Source organism: Morus notabilis, unplaced genomic scaffold (genome assembly GCF_000414095.1).
Source record: "Morus notabilis unplaced genomic scaffold, ASM41409v2 Scaffold16, whole genome shotgun sequence".
In the NCBI taxonomy this organism is placed as follows: domain Eukaryota; kingdom Viridiplantae; phylum Streptophyta; class Magnoliopsida; order Rosales; family Moraceae; genus Morus; species Morus notabilis.
The window spans coordinates 426,721-446,047 of record NW_010367452.1 but is presented as its reverse complement, the minus strand read 5'-3'; the positions used below and the strand labels follow the sequence as shown (position 1 = coordinate 446,047).

General features: G+C 35.4%; 2 protein-coding genes across 2 annotated transcripts; both read right to left on the bottom strand.

The window, feature by feature from the left end:
• Positions 1–261: 261 nt before the first annotated feature.
• Positions 262–1,403, bottom strand: LOC112094360 (L10-interacting MYB domain-containing protein-like). The gene is made up of 3 exons (XM_024175007.1): positions 1,382–1,403; positions 939–1,183; positions 262–858 (listed from the first exon to the last, which is right to left on the bottom strand). The coding sequence occupies exons 1-3, from the start codon at positions 1,401–1,403 to the stop codon at positions 262–264; spliced, it is 864 nt and encodes a 287-aa protein (XP_024030775.1).
• Positions 1,404–3,224: 1,821 nt separating this feature from the next.
• Positions 3,225–9,737, bottom strand: LOC21405098 (DEAD-box ATP-dependent RNA helicase 51). Its single transcript, XM_024175000.1, has 12 exons — positions 9,209–9,737; positions 8,280–8,465; positions 6,822–7,007; positions 6,555–6,638; positions 6,063–6,104; positions 5,746–5,817; positions 5,333–5,632; positions 4,499–4,537; positions 4,304–4,408; positions 3,937–4,005; positions 3,718–3,843; positions 3,225–3,575 (listed from the first exon to the last, which is right to left on the bottom strand). Exons 1-12 carry the CDS (start codon positions 9,644–9,646, stop codon positions 3,423–3,425), a joined length of 1,800 nt encoding a protein of 599 aa, XP_024030768.1. The 5' UTR covers positions 9,647–9,737; the 3' UTR covers positions 3,225–3,422.
• Positions 9,738–19,327: the final 9,590 nt, after the last annotated feature.

Here is a 19,327-nt window from a genome sequence, read left to right as displayed (position 1 = left end):
AAACTCATCACCATTGTCAGCCATCTTTAGCAACAACAATAAACTGAAAAAAAAAATAGGATTGGCATGCAAAGGCCGGCACACCTCAAAGGGACCACATATTATTATGTCTTAAACATAAAGTAATAAAACCACACTGAAAAAAAATAACAATGTCTCCAACATGAATACAAGAAAAAGACCAAACTGAAAGAGAATAACAATGTCTCAACCTAAAATACAACAAGAAAACCGCACTAAAAGGAAATGAGGAATGGAAATCTAAGTGGAGGATCCTAGCCCATGTTCAAACTTAAGCCAATTGAGCTTCACCTCAGGTTCCTTAAAAGCCATAAATGCGTCTCTCTTACACTTGTCTAACAACAAGTGAACCGAAAAGAAATACAACTCGCTTCCAGTTTGTAATCCTGGTAATGAATCTAGAACTTCAACAACTTTTGCCATGCTACAGTTTCCAGTGTCAGATGGCGCAATCGATGATCCAGTACTTCTACTCTCAACTATATCGACAAGGCGATCAATTTGTTGAGACAATTTAGCAGCCCCTCCAACCTTCACATTTCCTTTTCCTTTCTTGACTTTATTTTGTCTCTCATCTCTCTCAATTGGCCTCTTATTCTTACGGGCTTGTGCCAATTCACTTCGGATTGGTTCACCTGACTCACCACTACTCTCAAGTTGTTCAGGTAGACTAGATTTATCATTTTCACCTTTATCAGACTCACATGGCACTTGTCCAGAAGATGGTGTCCAAGCATACACTCCTGTGGCCACAGTATTCATGAACATCCTATTTAACTTTTCTTCTAACAGTGGTTCAATTCCCCGAGTGCGAAACCTCGCTGCGTTGGGATGAATCTGCAAGAGCATTTGAAAAAATTAAACCTGCCTAGTCCAATACTAGAATAAAGAATGACAAATCCTATAATTCTGTATACCTGCAATTTATTATGCCACCACTCCTCAGATGCATCAATAGTATTCTTCTTAATGTTCAAACCTAAACCAGTTTCTTTACCAATAAGTTCCTTCCAAAGCTTCCAATCATTCTTCAAAGCATCCCATTTATTCTTCAATTGTTGTCTTTTATATACTCGTTTGGTTGCTTCATTAAATTTCTGAATTAAATTTTCCCATCCAACTTTATCCAAATGAGTTCCAGGACGGCGTCCAGCTTCCACCTCTATAATATACAAAGCATCCCATTTATTCTTCAATTGTTGTCTTTTATATACTCATTTGGTTGCTTCATTAAATTTCCGAATTAAATTTTCCCATCCAACTTTATCCAAATGAGTTCCAGGACGGCGTCCAGCTTCCACCTCTATAATACACAAATCACAAAACACATCCACAGTCTCGGGGTCCCATATTGCTTTACCTTGTGGTATACTACCCTCCATTTGAGAATTGATAACTGAAAGTCTAAAACAATGTGAGGCTTCATGCTTTTATTTACAAAAACAATAATAAGGGTAATACTAACCTTATTTCCAATTCAAACACTCACTCAATAGCCAAGCTAATCATAGCTTCTACTCCTAGATACTTCACCTAAAAATTGCTAATCAAGAATAGAATGCTAATTCGATTTACAACAATTGTGCCTAATGATCACTTTCTCTTAATTATTATGAGATAATTTGATGAAAATCTTCGGATGCTTCCTAATAATTATCCTAATAATAGAGTTTTTTTTTTCATATATACCCTGTCATAAATCGACAGAAATGACAGCAAACAACAACCGGCAACAATGTACAAGTATATGAGCAATGTGAACAAACGACAGAAAGCATATGCATCAGCAATATGAGCAACAAACGATAGCAAATAACAACAAATGACATATGAGCAATGTGAACAATACACAGAAAACATATGCATCAGCAATGTGCAAGTATATGCATCAGACCCAATTTAGAAATACATTACTCAATTCAACAATCAGAGGAACTTTCAATCAATTCCCGAGCACACAGAGGAACTCAAAACCGGCAACAATGTACAAAATTTCAATTCTCGTTGATGATGATTCAACAATGTCCAAATTTATAGAAAATCAAAACCGTAAACCCATTTCCGCGCAAATCAGACCCAATCTAAAAATCGGAGGAGAAATCACACTAAAACCCAATCTAAAATCAGACCCGATCGTTTTCTTTGATTGCAAAAAATCAAAACCCTAAAACCCAAAATACAGGCGGAATAAAAATCAAAACGAAATCCAAATGTTCAAACCAAAAAATTTCGCACGGTTAGAGAGGCTTACCTCTTGATTTGATGATGATAGACGGGCAGTCGTCGTCGGAGGAGATGGGCGATCTGCAAACAGACAATCATGCGGAGGAGAAACCAACCGAGCTCCGACTGACGAACGGAGAGAGACCGGCGAACGGAGAGAGAGACCAAACCTCAAACAGAGAAGAGGGGAGAGGATAGAACGCACAAGAATTTTTTTTTGCAGGGGACGAGAGTGATTCCAGAGGAGGTGAGCGGAGGAGAGTCGGGGGAGATAATGAAAATGAAGTTTGATGTGGTAAATTTTAACTTTCATTGAGAAATAAAAAATTTCATTAAAACCACAAAATAAATTCCTGCATAATCTAACATCAGAATCAGCCTTAAGGCTGATTCTGATTTTAACTTCAGATTGGAAGAAAATTATTCAACAATCTGTTTTACCAAACAACTTTTTAGATTTTAGATGTGTGAAAAAGTGCTTTTTCTCTCCTAAAATCAATACCAAACCCACCCCTTGTCCCGCATCACCCCGATGAATTTGGATGAACGACCATGCAGTACCTTAAATTCGTAACTCCTATATCGAGTTGCATCAAACCTTTGCCTATGATCGAATGCCTCTTTACCACGCCACCGGTCCACAAATATGGCCGGTCAAGGGTGGATCATTTGGCATTGGCAGCAAGCCTGTACTAGGAATAATCCACCAGAAGCCATGGAAATGATGCCGCCCGGAATTGAGCCATGTTTGTAGCTCCTCCGGGCAGCAATACAGGATCGCACCTGCATTAACCTGATGGATTCCACTACAGAGCACCTTGCAGGACAAGGTAAAACTGAACAGAGCTCACCACAATGATAAAATGCAGTTTACAAATAGATCCAGAATTAACTACTCATTTTGATTAAAGTTACGTAATAATCTCCAAAGACACGATCATCACACATAAGTAGTAAATGAAATTTTTGAAATTTTCAGAAATGAATCGAAATTTTCGTTTGAACATCATCTCCTCGACTTAATTTCAGCAGCAGAAAACGAAAAACTATAAATCTGTGTAAAGAAAAGACATTCGAGACTCAAATAAACAAAGATCTCCTAACAAAATTTTTGCAGAGCCGCAAAGGCACAAGATCTGCCAGTACCTAACGTATAAGCATGTCTTACACGACCATCTTTACTGCTTCCTGTTACCATAAGGATTGTCGCTGCTGAATCCGTGTCGCCTTCCTTCGACTTTCCGCATCTTCTTCCGAAACTTTGAGGCGCTGCTGTCTATATTCAAGCTCACTTTGGGTGGGTTGGAAAAGCAGAAAGATGCAGCAACCGCCTGCCAAATCGACAGTAAGGAAATGAACAAGTGAAGTGAAGAAAATGGAAAAAGAAACAATCATCACATAATAAAGCCTAACAGCAGGGTGGTAAGAAAAGATAGATGACTGCACTTTACAAATTGGACGAAAAACTGGTACCTGCATATCAAGGCAGTGCACATTGAAAATGTCCTTCATAGAGTGTGAATTGTAGGCTAAGATATAGGATCTGTAGGCGTCTTTTGCGGATTTGTTCAAATAGTAGTTATTAGCCACCAATTTCTCCTACATCATTTAAAAAGACATTTTTGATTGAGGTTTGCTTGTTTACCAAATAAATTACAATCAATAATCAGCACAGAGAGAAGCGTCAGTTACCAGGTGAGACTTCACATTACGAAGTTTCTTCTGACTGAATAGACACTCTTTAACAGGAACTTTCACTGCCTGAAAACAACCATAAAGTATATATTAAATATAAAAGAAATTATTGAAAAAAAAAAAAAGAATTCTCATGCGCCCTTTTCATTCATAGCACACCCTCTATAAGAATTATCGACCTCCTAAGAACATCGTTCTTCTAAACGCAGGAAATTGTTTTTTGGCTGATCAAGTTCACGTGACAATATTGCCAGTCGCCTCTAATCTCTTTGTTTTATAATTTTCTTTTCTCTACTTTATTATACTCTTTTCTCTAAAACAAAGACTTTCTATTTTACTATTTTGCTAAAAGAAAATATTATACCTTGAGATACTTAAGAAATTGCAACTCTTCAGGAATGAGAAACAGCAGCGCCTTTCCTTTTGCACCTTCCCCACGAGCCGTTCGACCAACCCTATGAATATATTCCTGCAAGCAGCAACTCCAAGGTCAAATGTCACAAATATGTGTGAAAAGTTTTAAGTGACTAAAATATCTCAAGATAAAAATGGCGGGCACCTTTGGATCATCAGGAGGATCATACTGAACAATCCAGTCCTACAAGCAAAAGAGAGGTTAAATAAGATACAGAAAGATGTTATGAGCTCCCAAATGACTAAATGATAGCCATTTCCTTTTTGATTTAGATGAAATTGATAATATCACAAAATATTCAAGCTAAATCATGACATTAAAGTATCACCATAATTAGAATTGTTGTATGGCTCTGGTTCTGTTTTTCTAGAGAGCTTTTTTCCTTTTACTTTTTGTACTCACTTTCTATTTATAAGATTTTCTCGTCTCTTTCTCAAAAAAAAAAAAAAAAAGAAAGGAATGAACCATAAGTTTCAGCAGTTAATATTAGAACTCCAATATTTAAAGCCAGATCATTATCCAACAGGGAGGAGAAGAAGAGCTACTGACTCATGAGATAGTGCCAACTCAATTTGCTTTATCTTATCAATCAACCGAGAAAATGTGTAACTGCTCATCCGAAGGCAAGGATTACCACATGCGTGGTTTTAGTTTCAAACATTCACATACGTGAAACTAAAAAGAAACATTTTACTTAAGTTATCTTTTGTATGAGAGCGTGAATAATTCTTTGTTTGTCAGCAATTATTCTTCAAGAGCATTTCTAATGCTGAAGAACATTGATTGAGAAATAAAAACTATAATGTTTGTTCTTTTCACAACTCAAGTTTTATTGCTATAGTATTTTCTCTCACAAAAATTCAAATTCCACTTTTTTGCTACAGTGTTTTTCTCTCACAAACACAACTCAAGTTAAGAACTTGAGTTGTGAAGCAAACACTTATAATCCAGGCAACATAGAAAAGGAAATACACATACCACGGCAGGTATATCCAGTCCACGAGCAGCAACATCAGTACATAGCAAAATTCCTTTCTCTGCTCCGCAGAATTCAAAAAATGTATTTGTTCTCTTTTGCTGCTTTTGCTTTCCATGGATATCAAAGCAAGGGACCTGAATATATCTTAGAAGCTCACTGTGGAATGTGACCGAGTTACATGAAGAGAAAAAGACCATAATTTTTTGAGAGAGATGACTTTTTAGGAAAGAATACAGAAGTATAAATCTCTTGGCACAAGGCACAACACAATAGCCTTGTTCCAGCCCTTCATTGGTAACCTGCCACACCATAATTTCAAAAGGTTCACAAAAATGAGAATTAAAAGCCACAAATTTATAAATTAATATTTGAGAACCATGTAAAATCTGAAATTAACGATCTAATGTTTTACCTTAGTTCTACGATCATCCACGCCAACATAGATTGGTTTTGTCTGGAAAGATAAGCGAGCAAGATCTTCAACCTACAGTTTTATCGCAAAAAGGTGTAAAATGAGAAAATAAAAATACCAAGAAGCCCATAATAAAAGCAACAATTATCTCGGGAAAAAAATTTAAAAACAACAAACAGCAGGGTATCAAACTTCTAAAAATGAGGAACTTAGCTGAAACATCACAAACAAAATGACCAAGTTAAAGATGGACATCAAAAGATTAAAAGGTTTATAGAGCACTAGGTCAGTCTAAGGTACAGATATATTGCACATACCTTCCGTGTTTGGGTTGCTGAGAATAAAGCCGTTTGCCTAGTCTGCAAATTTGTTACAAACTCAATCAGCTAAACATTTTCAAACTTGGATATTGCAACATGTTATCATAAGTTTGCAACTACAAACAGAAAGAACAAAGGATATCCATCCGTTGAAACTACAGCTGGAAATGGTCACATCACTGTTTACTTGAAAAACAATTTGACGAAACTTTATCACATTCAAGCATAGAAGACAAATTCTCATTCTACATAACCAAGTTAAGGTATAGCGTAAAACAATTTCAAAGCCTTGATAATTCCACTTCAGCATTTATAGTCCATAAATGCATGATCGGAAAAGATTATATAAAAGCAAGATCCTATTGCCCTTCCCCACTACTCCAAAATGATGCTACAGCAATAATCAATTGCCCTAACGGCATAACACACCAGGTCATCTACCAAACTCCTACAAGAATGTCAAGTAAAGATTTGAACTATAGATTTTACCTTCGGTAGAATCTTGATTAATTGCTTCATTTCTTCCTCAAAATTTGTTTCCAGTATCCTGTCAGCTTCATCTATCACAAGACACTGCAAGTGCAAGTAAATTGGAGAGAAAATAATTACAATGCAAATATATAGACAAACATTGAGAATATAATATGACAAAGAATACGCAAAACATTTCCTAATCAGATGCACAGCATGGAACCATTCTCCATATTTGACAACATTGATATAGAAATGGAAATGCCAAGTAATAGCATACGCTACCTTTAGATTTTTATATATAAACCCTTTTGTGTTTTGAAGATGGTCAATAAGACGACCTGGAGTCGCCACCAATAAATTTACCCCTTTTACAATACGCTCTGCTTCCCCTCTTCTAGCCGCACCACCAAAAACTACGCCAAGTGTCTGTGAATGATGTTTGAGAAGGTTCTTTGCCACAGCGTGGGTCTGAATTATTTAAATAGTGAATCAGTCAGTAAAACATAAAGAAGATTAGAACAGAACCGAGAATATAACGAAACAAATATAGAATGGAAAGTGGCTAAGTAAATTCAGCTGCACCTTTTTCTTTGGGTGAAAATAAAAGGATAAAAAGAAACTTATCAAAAACAAAAGAAGACTTGTTTTATATTCAAAAAGTAAAAGAAAATGTCCAGACAAGATCCTGATTCTCATATCTTCTATATTCAAATTGACACAAATTTAAGTCATCCAAACATGTCAGAACCTAGACGCCAAAGATGTTATGTGTGTGTGTTCCACGTGCTTTGAAGAAAAACATTGTCAGTTATATGAAAGAGATGAGCAACACAACACCAGGGTTTCACCCAGCCACACCATTGTTACAATTAACAATTGAGAAGGATAGCATCACAATGAAAAAGGTCCTTAGTAAGATCACTTATGAGAGCTTGTAATTCATACACGTTATAACAATAACTACAAGACAACTTGAACAGATGACATATTTGTACAAGCGATCCTTAAGCCTCGGCAACTAAGCATATATTTTATTGTCTAAACCATAAAGTATATAAGGATAAAAATAGTATGCGAATGGTCTATACTCTATAATCCATATTTCAAAGGAGACAAATAAAAAAACTAGATCAGCCAAGTCATCCACATCTTTGGGTAACTAGCAAGTACATAGGATGTACTCCCAGTCTACCATGCAGAGCACGCTCTTTTTTTATAAAAAAAAATAATAATAACTTCCTTACATTGATGGGAGTCCTCAAAAAGCAAAATAATAATAGATAAGACAAAATAAAAGAAACAAAAAGCTAAACAAAGACCCTCAAACACAACAATTAGCCCCCCCATCACATCCTCCCAATTTTAAAAATCAAAGAAGAAGGGAAAACAGAACCAGACTCTTCTACCATGATTTTGTTAACTGTTAGGGCCCTGTAGTTGGTTAGTTAGCAAAGCTACAAGTTGTTAGAATTCTGTTATGAGCCAGGGAGTTTGTTAGACAAATATTCGCAGTATAAATAAGAGGATAGCCAGTGATGAGGGGGTGTGGATTGTTTTGGGATTCTTTTGGGGCTTGGGAAACCAAGATTAGGGCGAGTGGTGGTCTCCTCAAACACCACCAAGTTACAGTTTAATACTGTAATTCTCCAACTCTCTACAATTAAAGGTTAGTTCTGTTAGTTCCTCTCTCTTTTAGTTAGGTTCCTAACATTAACATTGATAACGAACAAGAATATTCACCTGTATTGCAAGCTCTCTTGTTGGGCAAATAATCAAAACTCCAACACCATTACGTGGAGTAAAGTGCGTGTGGTGCAACAATTCCACGGCCGGTATTAGAAAAGCAAGCGTTTTACCAGAACCTGTCCTGGCAGCTCCGAGAACATCTTTTCCTTCCAGAAGTGGAGGGATAGCTCCGGCTTGAATCTACATTGACATTTAAGGTACATTAAACATCTAATGAACACTCTATAACCATTGATCGGAAAAGTAACACCTACGGAGAAATATCTCTTTTTTAAGTTTGCAGGGGAAAACAACCAAAAAGTACACTTGCCATAAGGAGTGCACAAAGGAAAAAAGGGGGGGTGGGGGGTGTTCTTTCTGTACAATATGAGATTGAAAAGAATTAAGCAACCAGAAGCTCTGTAAACACACTACAAGCAGATAAATTAATTTCCATCAAATACTAAAAAACAAGAAATATATATATATATATATATATATTTCTTGAATACTTGCATAACTATTTTACAGATTTCCGTTTAACATCTCTTCTTTTTTTTTCTTTTTTTTCCCCTACAGAAGCTCTTGCTCTCAAGACATTCTATTCCACTCCAACAATGAAAAAACCGCACATGAAAATCACCGGCCCTCCTAGTTCATGTTAGAATTTATGATATTAAATCCAACAACACAATCCTCAAAAGGGATAAACTTGAAGGGGAAAATGACCAAATAATGTTTGAGGGTGACCAGAGATTTCTAAAGCCTATAATAAACTCTTAAAAACCACTTTCTCAACAACACAATTTCCCAAGTCAAGAAATTTCATTTGTGAGAAACTTCATTTTTAATGTTTCTACAAGAAGAAGAAGAACAACAACAACATTCGCAAAACATAAAGCAGTACTTTTTCTGAATCCCACAAAATAAATAATATCAGAAACCTGAGTCATATGCTGAAAACCCATCTCGTTAATGGCCTTCAAAGTGGGCTCAGACAATCCCAATGAAGTGAAAGCCTCTGTGCTCATAATCCCATACCCAACACCACTACTCTTCACCTTCTTCTTCTTCCCCTCCTCTTCCTCTTCCTCTTCCTCTTTCTCTTCCTCTTCCTCGCCATTTTCTTCTTCTTCTTCTTGTGGTTTCGGTTTCTCTCTGTTCTTCTTCTCCTTCTTCTTCCTCTTATCCTTCTTATTATCCTCTATCTTCTGAATCTCCTCTGCTTCTTCTTCTTTTTCATCTTCTACTTGGGTTTCGTTGGGGTTGGGGGCCTCAGAAGACTCGGAGGGCTTCTTGGGTCTGTTTCGCTTGCGCTTTCTCTTCTTGGCCTCGTCGGCGGCGGAGGAATGCGACGTGTTTGGCTCCGAATAGTCGGCCATGGCGGCGGCTGCGCTCGCTGGTTCTCTGGCAGTCTCACTGATGGTTTTACGGTGTTCTAAAGGCTGTGTATTTGCTAGGGCTCACATAAAACTTTCGTGTCTTGCAATTTTTTTGGGGGGTTATTTTAGCCAATGGATCTAAATTTTTTATTCTTACAAATTAGCCCCTAATCTTTTATTTTTTAACGATTTTGATCCCTCACATTATAAATATGCTAAGGGAGAGGAGTTTTGCATTGCACCGGTCATTCACTCACAAAATACTGTTTATTTTACTGATTTAAATTTTGTTATAATAAAAAATTTTTAAAAATAATCACATTTAATTTTTTTATTATAATAAAATATTTTCATATAAAATAACATTTTAACTCAAATTAAAATTTTTTTTATTATAATAAAATATTTTCATGTAAAATAACATTTTAATTCAAATTAAAAATTCAAATCAACAAGCTAAATTCGAATAACATTATAATAAGGGGAGTTTCTCTATTTCTCTCTTGGGAATTCTTTTATATTCCAAGAGCATTGCTTCTTTTGGTTCAAGATTTTCTTTCATACCTTGATTTTCAATATGGTTGTGTGTTAATATTTGAAGAAGTTAATTCTTTTTTTCTTTTAATATAAATGTTTTCTAGGCATTATCTTTCTTTGAGAAAACGTGGGGCTCCTTTTGTTGTTCTTTTAAACAGAGTCTTGGGTCTCAAGATTTCAATTCTTTGTTGTTGTATGTGAAAGTTATTGTCTTGATTAGAAATTGTGCTCCTTTGCTAATTGTTGATAATTTATTGGATTAAGAAACTGTTTATTTTCAATGTAAATTATTTTCACATGATGTGACACTCCGGAATCAAGGAGCGAGTGACCATATTGTCCACAAAATTGACACTTGCCGAGGTATGGTTTTAGGCTTTGATTTTGAGTGGTGGGTTCAGCCATTAGGTTCCGGTCGTGAGAGCTAATGAACTCTCTGATACCATAAAGAATTTAGAGAGAGAGAGAGGAATTTTTGTGAATAGCTTTTTTTTTCCTCAATTTTCATTAACGTTAACATTTACAATATATTTGTTGCGTGATTTTTATGCTCGCAAGTGTACGTGCCGAACAAGTAATAAAGTGTGAGTAGAGTATCGTTCCCATGGAGAAAGTTTTCAATATTTTCCTAATAAGATTCAAAAAATGCAACGTAAACAAATTTAATGGTTTGATTCAATTATGAAGACTAAAAGAATTGCAATAAACGCAAGTAAATAAATGTATACTAAGTTATCAAAGGAGAAAATCAATCTATGTGAATAACTGGGATTCAATTTCCCCGTCCCTGCAATCTGGCTATTTATGCTACAACTTTTGCTACAGCGTTGTTGCAGGTTAACCTGAAACACGCACTTAACACAGGAATCTCCCGATCCACTTGTGATTTCGCCTCTTTACTCATATTTCAACATATTCCTATGAGAAATCTAAACGTAGAGGTTAAGTTAAGCATAGATTTTAATTGGGTTATGTGAGACAAGTGTATATTCCTATACTACATGCAAATCAACTATATTTCTTTGTGAAATTTAGCTAAACAACACATTGTTCAATATTTGTCTAAATTCTAATCAAACTTTCCAGCCAATTGAACTCACAGTTTTCTGTTTTAGATGGCCAATCAGTAAACAAAAATGAACAATAACGTTTATATTGAACAAACAAGAACAACATCAAAATAGCCAAAGTAAGCATAAACAACGTCAATTACAGATCTGGGTACTTTATCATCGTAGCCAAGTTACTTTAGCTCATACTTGCTCTATTAATTCCAACAAAATGCACAGCCATGAATTGAATACAGAGGAAGAGGAAAGATAAACCAAAATGATGAGGGCAACAGTAAAGGCTAGATGAAGCTTGGTGGATTCCTCCCGTGGCTTCACTCCCTGGGATTTCCAGCAAAATTTCTCTCCTCTGTACTGGCTTTTCTTTCTCTCTCTCTCTCTAATTTTCATGTTTACTCTTTGCTGCCAGTTTTTCTTTCACTCCCTGTATGCTCTTCTATTTTCTCATCTTGCTCCTTATTCTTTTCTCCTGCGGCGCCCCCTCCGTTTCTTGGGTTTTCAGGTGCAATCCTCTTTAGGGCAATCCAGGACGCTGAGGTGGCATGTTGGGTCTAGCTGACTAGGCACCAATTCTATCTTATGCGTTCGGTGTCCTAATCCCCGTGCAAAGTTATGCACTGACGTCATCCACTAAATGCTTGCTGTCACATTTTTGCTGTAACAATTGCTGCAGCATTTATCGTCACAAAATTTGCAAATCAGAAACAAGACCCCTTTTGCCACACGTTAGCACTTTTCTTCAAAATTAACACAAGAAGCACACACAAATGAATCTCAATAGAGTGCACCACATGAATCAAAAGTTGAGCAAATACACCAGAAAATTAACAACTAATCCTTTAGACGAACCAATTATAAGCATAGAAATGCCTAAAATAACTCTAATTCCTAGAGTTATCAATATTCATGTAGAATCTTTACATAAAAGAAAAGAATGAAAAATACACTACAAATCTCCTAAAATAAAAAATGACTAAGAATAATAATTACAAAATATTTTCACTTCTAAAATCATAATTTATGATTATGATGGAGGTGGACGGGAGATTATCGGGAATAAATAATTTAATTGCCTTTTATGGCAATTTATGTCAGCAATGGTGTTAATGTCGAGTTGAGAAATCTCAACTGGGTAACGCTTCTACTTTGCAATTATAACAAGCTCTGAAAATTAAACCCTATTCCTATTATGACGAAAAATGGAAACCTCCAGCACAACTCCTCTCTTTTAACTATTCTCAATCAGCTCAAAGACGCAGACGTCTCCCCGATGCATAGAGTTATCTTTCAACAAAATCTTTTTTAAGGAAAGGTCCTTACATGATAATTATAACTGAAATTTTTTTACTGATCTTGAATTAATTAATACTAACTATTGAATTAAATTAATTAATCTCAATTAATTTAACTGGATGTTACATTCTACCCCCTTAAAGAAATTTCATCCTCAGAATTAAAACAAAATATGGGTAGCGGTTAAACTTGTGAAAACAACAACAATGAAATGCAAAAAAACGAACAATGTTACCGATTTCATCACTTTGCGACTCCTCGTGATTTCTTGTATGATCACGGCTTTTCATATATCAACAAGGTGAATTATCATTTCTATACACGTCTAAACTTTTAACTTCTAACGAGAAGGGTTATACAATGTTGTAGAATTATTGAACAAGAATCATCACGAACATGATTCTTGTAGTGCTTAGGGAAGTCATAGATTATCAACATCTAGCCAAGCACTTTAAGCTAAGTGCTTAGGGAAGTCATTCATTTAATCAGACTCGGATTATCTAAAAGAATCATTCAGGCCTCGTTCACTTTGCGGATTTGAGTTTTTAATTCGAGTTGAGATGTAACATTTTCTGAGAGCTTTTCACTGTAGCAGAAAAAGTTAGATGTGATATTTTCTGAGAGCTTTTTACTGTAGAAACCTAAAACTGAAAACTCGAATCGGTGAAATGAACGAGGCATCAATTCGCTCAGTTCTTTAATCTCACATCTGGGCTGATTTGATGTTTGTTACGGAAACACGTGCAAACCCTATTACGTGTCTCCAAAGGGTAGAAAACTAGTTCTTAATGAAAATAGACATCTAGGGCTTTTCAATGAGTTATTACATGCTCTATTTCAAATATTCTAAGCCTTTCAAACACCTCTTACAGGAAATTGAAATTATGAAATTTTAGCTTTTTAAGGCATTTTGAAAAGTTTATAAGCGAAACTTCAACTACGCACATCTCGGCCTACAAAAATCTAAACAGAGTGATTCCAAGTGTTACATCTCACTAATGATGCACACTAAATGGTAGGATAAGTGTCATACATGCAACGATCCCAGTTCTAGAAGTTGGGTTCAAATTCACACTTTTTTGCGTTATGTCAAGAACGTTGTTTTGACCTTTCCGACGGAAATGATCATAAAAAATTTTATATAGATATAAATGGTGTAATTTCAGTTTCCGAATAAAGTAGACACCTAGAGCTTTGAAACGAGCTATCATATGTTTAAATCTGAGCTCTCTAACTACCTCAAAAATAGTTTTTAAGAAATTAAAATTCTATTATTTCCTAGTTTTAACAGCTTTTTAAAAGTTTTTACATTAAATTTCTAATGCGCACAACTCGGATTACAAAAGTTCAAATGACGTGATTCTAACTCCCACACGTCACTAATAAAATGTTCTAAATAGTAGTAATGTTGGTTTAGGTGCAGCAATGCTATTTCAAAAAGTAGAGGTCTCAGTTCTTTGTTTTATCGATTCTTAAAAAAGTCAGTTTTGGTGACTGTTACAAGAATAATTATAAAATATTCTATAGCCCCAAAAATTACAAAATCAATGCCTAATTGAAGTAGACATGGAGTTTTTCAAAGAGCTATCATAAGCTTAGTTTCGGGTATGTTAAGGTCTTTAAAAACACGTTATACCAAATCAAAACGTGGTTGTCAAGCTTAATTTCAAAAATGCATAACTTGAGCTACAGTTATCCGTTTTGGATGATTTTCACAGCTACGTGAAGCTTATAAGACATACTAAATGATTCTAAACTCAATGTAAGTGCAGCAACTACGGTTTCAAGTTTGGGTCTTCAATTCATGAGTTTCTAGTTTTTACTCCATATGTAAATTTGACACATCTTAGTAAAACATGTACAACTAATTCCGCGGGACTCCTAAATCGATATCTCTAGCTCCTATAGGAACTAGACACAGGCCTTCGATTCAATATATTACATGTAAGGTTTGGAAACCGACAAGGCCTTCAAAAACACATAACAGAAAATCAAAATGGCCTGTATTTTCTGCATTATTTTGAATATTCTAAGTTAAATTATTCAGGGTACAACGTCCGTTTGGGAAAATCCTTATGGTTTACATGAAGTTCACGGAGTGTACTAAGTGATTTCAGAGTTGGTTTTTAATGCAACATCTATCAGTTTTAGAAAACGTCCAAAATAATGTTTATACTCATCACTAGAACTGCTCGTTCTAATTCATTCAATCTTTTAGCACTTAAAGGCTTATAGGTTAACGGTTCACATGAAATTATCAAGAGATCTATTGCCAAGGCATCTATTTAGGATAATCAAACCCAGATCTCTACTTCAATTAGGCACTGATTTTATAATTTTTAAAGACTTTAACATACCTGAAACTAAACTTATGATGACTCTTTAGAAAGCTCCAGATGTCTACTTTAATTAGGCACTGATTTTGTAATTTTTGGGATTGTGTGAAATATTTTATGATTATTCCCGTAATAGTCGTCAAAGTTAACTTTTCTAAGAATCGATAAAACAAAAAACTGACTCTTACTTTTTCAAATAGCATTGATGCACCTAAACCAACGTTACTACCATTTAGAACCTTTTATTAGTGACGTGTGGGAGTTAGAATCACTTCATTTGGAGTTTTGTAACCCGAGTTGTGCGCATTGAAAGTTTCATGTATAAACTTTCAAAATGTTGACAAAATCAAGAAATAATAGAATTTTGATTTCTTGAAAACTATTTTTGAGATAGTTAGAGAGCTCATATTTGAACATATGATAGCTCGTTTCGAAGTTCTAGGTGTCTACTTTATTTAGAAACTGGAATTACACCCTTTAGATCTATATGAAATTTTTTATGATCATTTTCGTCAGAAAAGTCAAAACAACGTTCTTGACATAATGTAAAAAGTGTGAATTTAAACCCCAACTTCTAGAACTGAGATTGTGTCACTTAAGACACTTAACCTACCATTTAATGTGTGTCATTAGTGACGTGTAGCACTTGAAATGACTCTATTTGGAGTTTTGTAGGCCAAGATGTACGTAGTTGAAGTTTCACATAAAAACATTTTGAAATGCCTTGAAAAGTTAAAATTTCAGAATTTAAATTTCTTATTAGATGTGTTTGAAAGGCTTAGAATATTTGAAATAAATCATGTAATAACTCGTTGGAAACTCTAAGCTCATTTTTTTCTTTTTCTTTTCCTTTTTCCTTTCCTTTTTCTCCTTCTCCTTTTCTCTCCTCTCGCACGTCTCTCTCTCCACGCCGGACAAACACTCCGATTAGGATTTCGGTGTTCGTTTTTGACACATGGGTCGTTGGAAAGCTCTCGATGAGCTAAGTATTTTGACAGGTCACACGACCTCAAACTCTTCCGAACGAAGCCGCAATCATCGGCTGAAGTTTTGAAAATAATCGAAACTTTCGATCGCAATATCTCCTCCGTCTGATATCCAATTGAGGCGATTTCAGTTCCTATAGATTTAGAATGAAGAGACGAGGATAACCCGGCCGGCCATTTTTGCAGCTTGTCATTGGCCGAAACGCTGCCGTCGAAGTCGCCGGAAAAGCCGCTCGCCGCCATCTTCAGTTTTCCATCTCCGGCCAATTTTAGTTGACACCACCCTCACTACTAGGTTTAGAACTCAAAGACGAGTTGATCCCGACCAGTTTTAGCCTCCGTCGTCTCCGTTTGGTTGGAAAATGGAGCCACCACCGTCTGAGGAGGTATGGGGTGGTTCCGACGATCTAACTGTTGGATCGTCGTGATTTTATTGTCAAAACACTAAGAAGATCATGAGTATGAAAATCCCTCAACCAATTTTAAGATTTCATTGCTGAAAATCTGAGATTTGAGTCGCCAAATTTTACTGACGTTATCAGTCTCGATCTGTACTTTTAGAGGCTGAATTGTCTGAAATTGATAGCACCATTGAACTCAAAAAGGTTGATTGGGGGGGGGGGGGAGGAGCGCGCGAGCAAGAGAGATAGAGGGGGGGGGGGGGGGGGGGGGGGGACCTAAGTCTGTCACGAAAATATTGTCGGTCACGAAAATATGCTCCGACAATATCCGCCGCCGCTAGTGGTCGGATTCTGCCGAGCTTCTGTTCAGCAGCCTTCTGGCTTCCGTCCGTTCATTGATCCGAGTCCATATGATGACTCATTTCAACGTGCTAAACGCAATGGTGTCCTCCGTTGGTGCTAATTCTACTCCGTTGAAAAGTCTACTGGTACTGTGCAGTTATCCGTAGATTAAAGGATATTCTTCCTCTATCCTTGTTAGCATGTTTTAAAGTTTTTTGGCTATGTAAATGTTTGTAAAAGACAAAAATATGTTTGATAAAGAAAAGTGTTTTAAGACGATAACTTGATTATTGCTATTGATCTCATAATGAACTGATTTTAAGTTTTAATGAATAGTTTCTTAAGAAAAGATATCTTGCGAATTGGTAAGTCCGATGATGGCCTAGATAAGATATGAAGATTATATCCTTGAGGGCGGGATTTGAAACTCAGACCAGGCCACTTCAGTGGTGTTAAGGCTTGTGGCTGTGTAAGTAATTTATCATAGTATAAATTACTTGTTAATGCATGTAATACATAATTTAAAGTTTATACTTTCTTTTAAAAAAAGAATGTTAGATTTCAACTGTATTATTAAAATTAAATATCTTTATTTATTTACTTATTTATAGAGTTTTTTTAAATATATTCTACGGAGTCTTTGGCTCATTTTTTCTCTACTTGTAAAAGTACACGTTAAGTACTGCAAAAGTACACGATAAGTACTGCAAAAGAAAAAAAAATATAGATCAGTTGAACAACGCCATATTAGTTTCGGAAACTCAGGTAATTGGGAAGAAGAATGTTCCGATCTTGGGAAATTAACCCATTTACTATTAGCTAGGGATTGATGTCTATATTTAGAAATAAAGTCTCTTATTATGACGTTACGACGGAATATATATTTTCATTTGAAGCATGTTAATTTGTAAAGAAAATTGGGCTACTGCACAGGTCTCGTTCATTTTACTAATTTAAGTTTTGTTATAGTAAAAAGTTCTAAAAAACAGTCGTATTTAATTTTTTTGTTACAGTAAAATTTTTACATAAAATTACATCTCAACTCAAATTAAAAACTCGAATCAGTAAACTAAACGGATTTTAAGTATGTCTCACGTTTACTTTGAAGAAAGGTTTTAGAGAAGAAAATTTTCTGGCTGCTTCAAAAGCGTTGCCATTAACACGAGGCCTTCATGAACACTGGGAAACAGCTGATTTGAACTTCATGGACTTGACTGTATATAAAAGGAGTAGATAAGTAGTACTAAATTAAGGCATGGCAGGAAAGAAAATGTCATATCTTCTCGAAGATAAAAATTATTCTAAAATTTTCCGTTAACAATTAGACCAAAAAAAATTGATAATGAACTACGAATCTCACTCATAATATGAGAAATTGAAACGATTGATGACTAATAAGATAGGATTTTGCCAATGTAGCACACGAATGGTTAATGCAAATAGTTTCTCTAGTAAAAGTTCTCTAATTTTCTTATTTCAGTCACAAACAATATTAAGAGGTGAAGAGTATCGGCAATTGTTTCGTCTTCCACTGGAAGAAGTGAGTAAAATGCTAGTTTTTTGTGGTTTCTATCGGAAGTGAGTAAAATGCTAATTTTTCGTCCAGGTCCAAACTGACCAACCCGGCCAACTTGAGCTTACTTGAGGTCGCCCAAAGGATTACGGGTTTATGGGGTTAAGGGGGTGTTGCGGCCTAAAATTTCTTTAACCTGCAGTGTGCGGCTCGGCTCAATTTTCGGCCCAATCTGAGCCTACCCGGTTGAATTACACCCCTGCTAGCACCGATATTTTCTCTAACTTTTTTTTTTTTTTTTTTGTAATTAGTTACAATTCTGCAAATTGTCGAGTTATTTATAGCCTGTTTATAAGCTTATCAACCGTATATATTTTTGCTTGTGTAAGAAACGAATTCTCATTCTGCAATTATACAACAGATTTACATTTACATTCAAGACGATCACTATTGAAAATGTCGATTACACGGTATCTCTTGAGGCTTCAAGTGTTCTTGTGATTTGGTTCCCATTTGTATTAAACCGCTTTAAACCTTTAAAAAATAATATTTTTTTTTTTTAAGCCAATACTATAAAAAAAAAAAAAAAAAAAAAAAAGAATCTACTTAAAAAGGGGCGTTTAACCAAGTCTAAAGATGAGTGAATAACCTAAGGAAAAAGTTTTTGTTGTCTTTCTGATGTGGGACTTTTGCACGTTTGGTTAAAGTTTTAAAATTCATTAGAACGTAATAAATGTTTTTGTTGCTCAGAGTTAACGTAACAATATGCCTAAAGTAGTGGCAATAGACGTCCTTTACTCCATCTTTCAGGCAAACATTCGAATCGTCACTACTTGACTAGTATCACAAAAGTTTTCTCAGTTGGTTAGATAATTCCTCGTTCACTTAGGCCTGTTTGGTTTCGCTAACTTGAATTTTTAATTCGAGTTGAGATATGATGTTCTATAAGAGCTTTTTACTGTAACAAAAAAGTTAGATGTGACTGTTTCTGAGAGTTTTTTACTGTAGCAAAATTTGAATCAACGAAAAGAACGGGGCCAATTCTTGACTCTAAAACTTAGCATTGTACCAAACACTTCCTACGCTTTGGTTTCGAGTTTCATGAAATTTTGGTCTCAAGAATCTGTTATCTTCCAAGGGCAAGAGGAGATTTGCCATCAATAAATTAATGAAAATGAAAGCATTTAAGTAAATGTAAGTGAT

Coding starts and splice junctions, on each gene's coding strand:
- LOC112094360 (XM_024175007.1), bottom strand. CDS start 1,403: ATGGAGGGTAGTATACCACAAG. Junction 1,184..1,381: donor GGAGGGTAGTATACCACAAG/GTAAAGCAATAT, acceptor TGTATATTATAG/AGGTGGAAGCTGGACGCCGT. Junction 859..938: donor GGTGGCATAATAAATTGCAG/GTATACAGAATT, acceptor ATGCTCTTGCAG/ATTCATCCCAACGCAGCGAG.
- LOC21405098 (XM_024175000.1), bottom strand. CDS start 9,646: ATGGCCGACTATTCGGAGCCAAACACGTCGCATTCCTCCGCCGCCGAC. Junction 4,006..4,303: donor AATTTCTTAAGTATCTCAAG/GTATAATATTTT, acceptor GGTTGTTTTCAG/GCAGTGAAAGTTCCTGTTAA. Junction 3,576..3,717: donor TGCACTGCCTTGATATGCAG/GTACCAGTTTTT, acceptor TCGATTTGGCAG/GCGGTTGCTGCATCTTTCTG.